Source organism: Hipposideros armiger, unplaced genomic scaffold (genome assembly GCF_001890085.2).
Source record: "Hipposideros armiger isolate ML-2016 unplaced genomic scaffold, ASM189008v1 scaffold_141, whole genome shotgun sequence".
NCBI lineage: Eukaryota > Metazoa > Chordata > Mammalia > Chiroptera > Hipposideridae > Hipposideros > Hipposideros armiger.
In genome coordinates this window covers 3,172,403-3,178,692 of record NW_017731491.1, presented here as the reverse complement: position 1 = coordinate 3,178,692, position 6,290 = coordinate 3,172,403, and the positions used below count along the sequence as shown (strand labels likewise).

General features: G+C 46.2%; 1 protein-coding gene across 2 annotated transcripts in view; it reads right to left on the bottom strand.

Annotated features, from left to right (window-relative positions):
• RAP1GAP2 (RAP1 GTPase activating protein 2) overlaps positions 1-5,964 on the bottom strand; it is a 194,863-nt gene extending 188,899 nt beyond the window's left edge. For both annotated transcript variants that reach the window (XM_019650494.1, XM_019650493.1), the window contains exon 1: positions 5,900-5,964. In XM_019650494.1, coding sequence (XP_019506039.1) covers positions 5,900-5,949 — 50 coding nt within the window. In that variant the 5' untranslated portion in view covers positions 5,950-5,964. The remainder of the gene's footprint in view (positions 1-5,899) is intronic.
• Positions 5,965-6,290: the final 326 nt, after the last annotated feature.

Here is a 6,290-nt window from a genome sequence, read left to right as displayed (position 1 = left end):
AAGAAAGAAAGAAAGAAAGAAAGAAAGAAAGAAAAAGAAAATGGTACTCTATCCCTGTGGTCCTCCTCCCCAAAACTCATAACCCCAGTCTAATCATGAGAAAAACATCAGACAAATCCCAATTGAGGGACATTCTACAAAATATGACCAGTGCTCCTCAAAACTATCAAGGTCATCAAAAACAAGGAAAGTCCAAGAAATTGTCATAGCCAAGAAGAGCCTAAGGAGGCATGACAACTAAATGTAATGCAGTATCCAGATGGGACCCTAGAACAACAAAAAAGGACACTGAGGAAAAAATAAGAAACTCTGAATAACCTGTGGGCTTTAGTTAATAATAATATATCAATACTGGTTCATTAATGGAACAAATATACCATACTTATGTCAAATGCTAATAATAAGAGAAATTTGGGGTGGAGTGTATGGGAACGCTCTGTGCTATCTTCCTAATTTTTCTGTAAATCTAAAACTGTTCTAAAATATAAAATTTACTAAAAAATAGAAAAGACTAATTCCCATGATAAACAAAGAACTTTTACAGATCAATATGAAAAAATATCTAATAAGCAAACCAATGGGGGGGGAAAGGGCAAAGAAAAATAATGAGTAGTTTACAAAAATGAATATGAAAAAATGCAACTTTTCTTTAAAGAAATGAAAATTAAAACAATGAGAGACCATTTTTCACTGGTGAGATTGTCCAAGGTTTAAAAGTTTGTTAATTCTCAGTGTGAACCAAGTGGTGGGGGAGGTGGCACCTCACACATCATTGGAGATAGTATAAAATGGTACAATTTCTTTGAAGGTCAGGTTGGCAGTATCTTTTATAATATGCATATGCTTTCACTCTGCAATTTCACTTTGAAGACTATGTCCAACCATTATCTCTGCATGTGTGCATGTAATAGGTTCAAAGATGTCCATTGCAACAATGTTTGTAATGTTGAAATATTCAAAATACCCTAAAGAGGCTAGGTGAAAAACCTATGGTCCAACCTACAATGCAGCCAGTAAAAAGAACACTGCCAGAGCTCTCTGCACCACTTTGCACCTCTCACTCGGCCTCTAGCCTCAGGTAGCTCCCTTTCCCAGGCTCTAAGACTCACCATCAGTAATTGGGCAGGGCCCAGCACAGGCCCTTAGATACAGTGGGAATTCTGAAAAACCATGCACGTTTAATAAACTGAACTGATAAACCCAGTCAAATTCTAATTTAATTTTTGGTACTTTATGGAGAATTTGAAGGAGAGTCTGAAGGAAGAGGGCTATTCTGGAAGGACAAGTGAACATTAGTTGTTGTTTTTTTAAATGTAGCCATTATTGGACTATCATACAGAGTATTTTCACTGACCTAAAAATCCTCTGTGCTCTTGCCTATTCATCACCCTCCCCCTGCCCCAACACACACACCCTGGCAACCACTGATCATTTTACTGTCTCCTTAGTTTTTCCTTTTCTGGAACGTCATATAGTTGGAATCATACAATATGAAGCCTTTACAGATTGGTTTCTTTAACTTATTGATTTGCATTTAAGTTTCCTCTAAGTTTTTTCATAGTTTGATAGCTCATTTTTTGTTAGTGCTGAATGATCGTCCATTGCCTGGATATACAGTTTATTGGTCCATTCACCGACTGAAGGATGCCTTGGCTGCTTCCAAGTTTTGGCAACTATGAATAAAGATGCTATATAAATATTCACGTGCAGGTTTTTGTGTGGATATAAGTTTTCAACTCCTTTGGGTAAATTCTGAGGAGTGTAATTGCTGGATCATATGGTAAGAGTATGTCTAATTTATAAGAAACCACCAAACTGTCTTCCAAAGTGGCTCTACCATTTTGCATTCCCACCAACAATTTTTGAGAATTCCTGTTGCTTCACATCCTCGTCAGCATTTGGGGCTGTGAGTGTTCCAGAATTTGGCCATTCTAAAAGGTGCATAGTGAGGGCCGGCCAAGTGGCTCATTTGGTTAAGAGCTCGCTCAAGAGTTTGAGCTCTGAGCAACAGCGGTTTGATTCCCAGCCCAAGCTGAGCTGCTGCTGAGCTGCCAACAGGTGGCAGGATGGCTCAGCTAAGAAAATAATAATAAATAAATAAATAAATAAATAAATAAATAAATAAATAAATAAATGGTGTGTAGTGGTATCTCACTGTTGTTTTTGTTTGTTTATTTTTGATAATCCACATTCTCTAATTTTTTTTTTAATTCCAGGACCCATCAGCTTCAAGTCAAGTAGTTGTTTCAATCTAGTTGTGGAGGGCGCGCAACTCAGTGGCCCATGTGGGGATCGAACTGGCAACCTTGGTGTTATGAGCACTGCGCTCTAACCAACTGAGCTAATCCGCCGCCCCCTCATTGTTGTTTTAAACCACTACTTTTTTTAAAGCATACATTTCAACGAATTATTGATATGGTTTCTAAAAGATATCAGTTCTCCCACAGATTCAAACAGGTAATTTCCCACACTTGGACATTAAACAAAGGTTCTGCCTTGGGTTTTCACTTTTCGAAGCATGTGAAGCATTTTATTTTATCAGAGAACCACTAAAGTCTTGCCCCATAGTCTATGGCTATTTAGGTGTGTCTATACTCTTATGTACCATGAATATAGAAAGAGGTTAGCCAGTCTGAACAGCTGAAAACGTTTATGACCAAGGAGCTTAACAGCTATGCAGATGTATTAATTTCCTGTGGAACTGGTTCAACCTATATCAATAGCTTAGGGTACGACTCTGGTCATATCTCTTTTTATTCTAACTAATCGCTTGAAACCTCCCTCTCCCTCAAATTCTATTATTATAAAGTTTAATATCTTGCTTTTGAATTTTACAAAAGCCCAGAACCTTACCTAGTCCTGCTTCTGAAACACCAGATGCTGGGAAAACTGAAGTCAACCGCCCTCTACTGCCCTTGCCTCTCTGCACCACAAGGTGGCACTGTTGAACACCAGTCCTGCACAGCCCCAGAAACATGAAAACCACTTCTGTATCTGCTGTTTCTGCAGTGGTGTCCCACAGTTGGGATCCAAAGCTGGCTCCCTCGGTTCATGTTCAGACACTATTCCCCCAAAAGAGACCCTGAGAGGCATCCACTAGCTTTCAGGTGTTGAGCCTGAATCATTCACCACCTAGATTCCATGACATTTGGCAAGCATTATGGACTGATGTTTGTGTCCTTGTCTCCACATCACCCCCAACACCCACCAAATTCATACCTTGAAGCCCTAAATCCCAAAGTGACTGTATTTGGTGATAGGGTCTTTGTGGGAGTACCCAGATTAGTGTCCTGGACCTTTGTGGGAGTAACCAGATTAGTGTCCTGATAAGAAGAAACACCAGAGAGCTTGTGCACTCTCTCTTCACCATGTGAGGACACAGTGAGAAAGTGGCCATCTGCAAGCCAGGAAGAGGGCTTTCACCAGAACCCAATAATGCCAGCACCTTGATCTTCGACTTCCAGCCTCCAGAACTGTGAAAAAAATAAATTTCTGTTGCTTAAGCTACCCAACCTGTGGTATTTTTTAAAATTCATTTATGAGAGCTCTTCTAAATTTAGCAAAATTAATATTTAACCTGTTATGTGGAAATACTATTATCCAGTTTCTAGTCTGCCTTTTAACTTTACTGTGGGTTTGCATGACTTGTTTTTGTTGCCCAGTAATTCACCATTCATCACTCTCTTATTCAAAGTTCTGTGGTTTGGGTGAGCTGACCCCAGGCCCCAGCTCCATGGGGCACATTACCCAGGTTGGACAATCTGAGCAGTCCACCGGCTGGAACCGCTGAAAAAGAAGAGCTCTCTTTCCATGATGGTCACTAACCTGGGAGGCTGCCTGCAACTGATATTCACTTGCCCCCACAAGGAAATAAAAGTGGAACGGACGAAAGCAGAGGGACAAAGAGAGTAGAGCATTATTTGTTAATAACATCTGAGCATCTGAATGTAGTTATGCCTGAAACGGGGAGAGCTCCTGGAGTTTTCAGTTCTGTGAGCCAATAAAGCCAGTTTGAGTTGAGCATACTTATGCAATCTGAAATCCTGGAACCAGGGGTCAAGGCTGACCATGCTGGGAGCATGCCATGGAGTTCAGAGGGTTTCTTGCCCTCAAGAGTGCTCCCTACCAGGCTGCCTCACCACTCAGGTCACCTTCAGGACCTTCTCAAAGCAATGGGCTTTAATGTGGAGGTGAAATGTGACCCAAAACCTAATTAGGACACTAACAATGATTCATGGTCATAAGGTCCAGCCCAAGATCCAACCCAGCCAAGCAGTGCCAGGGCAGAGAGAGTTCAGAGCAAAAATCCAAGCTCTGCCCCTTTAAAATGCTCCCTGTTTCCTCCTCCAGGAAGTGAGGGAAGGAATTAAACTAAGCAAAGTGATCTGGGACATCCTGGGATCCTGTGGTGATGCCTCCTTTCCAGGTAGAGGGCACTAAATAACTGCTAGCCCCCACAGCTCTCCACAAAGATTAACTTTGATCTGATTTATGTATTGGGGTTTCATTTGACGAGTAGTTCCACTGCTAAATAATAATAATTTTGAATATTTGAGCTTTGATTCTTGGAATCCTCCCAGGGTGGGGGTTGGTGAGCAGACTGGAAACCCACTGACCCCTCCTGCTCTGATACACTGAGATTTTCTGACAACGTGAAATTGGATGTGTTGGCCAGGCTGGGTGTGATGGTCCAGGAAATAAGAAGCTAAACAGAGGATCAGTTAAGCCCCTGAGCAAGACCTAGGTTCATACCCTGAATCTGCCACTTGCTTGCTGAATGGCCTTGACTAACCACTTCCCTTCACTGAGCCTCACTTTCCTCATCTGTAAATTGGGGTTGCTAATACCTTTTTCTGAGTATCACTGTGAAGAGTAACTGAGTTTGATGCCTGGATCCTGATTACAGTGGAGCCAGTAGGAAGTGCTCAGGAAGCCCGGGTTGCTATTATTGATAATATTGTTGTTATTTATATTCAAGCTACAGAATGTGACTGGTGAGATGTGTCTGGAATGCTACTTTAGCAATGCCCCTGGCCCTGGTGTGGGTGGGATGATGATGTGGGATGTGGAGCTGTCCCAGCCAGACATTCTCCTGATTCTTGGAGTCCTCCCAGGTCAGGGGTGGGCTGAGCAGGCTGTCTTGAATTCTAAGACCCTCCAAGCAGAGGTCAGGTCACTGGTTGAAGCAGCTCTCAACGTTCAGACACTGGGGACATAGGCTCAACCCAGGTGACTGAGCAGCGATGCGTCTGAAACCCTCTCAGCCTGCAATCCCGTAACCTGACACTGGCCGGCTCTGATTTCCCAGCCTAGGCAGGACTGCGGTGGGGGCAACCACCCCGTACACTGGGACCTCTTCCCCGCCTCCTAGGCCTCCTTTTGTAAGACCCCATCCCCAAAGTGTCCACCCCCAGGGGTCCCTGTGGAGGATGAGGGCATCTCCTCGAACAGAGGAGCCGGGTGAGGGCTGTGGGTCGTGCCCTCTCCGGGCTCAAGTCCGTGGCCCGACCCTGAGTAGCAGAAGGAATGGAGGTAGATAGGGGACCCCCAATGCACAAATAAAAAAGCGAGGTGGGGGGAAAGGGAAGGAGAGGAAGCCCTGCCAATGAGCCCGTGGCAGGAGGACGGGGTCTCACCAAAACCTGACGTCAGGGACCGAGTCCCAGGTCCCAGCGCTGATCTCCCTGGAGAGCCGCAAAGACCCGGCGCGGGGACTGTGACCGGATGGCTGTGACCAAGCAGACCAGAACCTCTCCGTAAACCCGGGCCCGCAATCTCAGCTCGAGAAGAAACTTTGGGCCAGCGCCCCCGCTCCTTTTCGCGCCAGGCCGGGCCTTGGGTCGCAGCGCACGCGGGTTCGCAACCGCCCCAGGCCCCCTGACCCCAGGTGCCTACTCACCAGCGCACCAGCTGCCAGCGCTTCTCCCCCGGCGCCCGGCGGCCCGCCATGCTTTGCCCGGTCCGCTCCCCTCTCCCTGCCCGCCACGGGCCGCACCGCGGAGGCTGCTCCGGCTGCCGCAGGCCGGTGCTGAGGGCGTGCTCGCCGCTGCAGGGTGCGGCACCGGGCCCAGCGGGTGGGGCAGGCGCGAGGCAAAGCGGGGCGAGCACTGCCTGTGGGTCCGGTCCCCCTAAGTGCGGCTGCCCGCCCCGACCCTGAAGCCCACTGGGGCTGGGTCACCGCGCTCCTTCGCCACAGCCAGAGAGACCAGAACCTGATCCTTCACTGCCTTCTTCCCGCCCCGCGGAGCGAGTGGCTCAGAAAAGTCGGTGTCTTGGGAGCACTGGGCGAG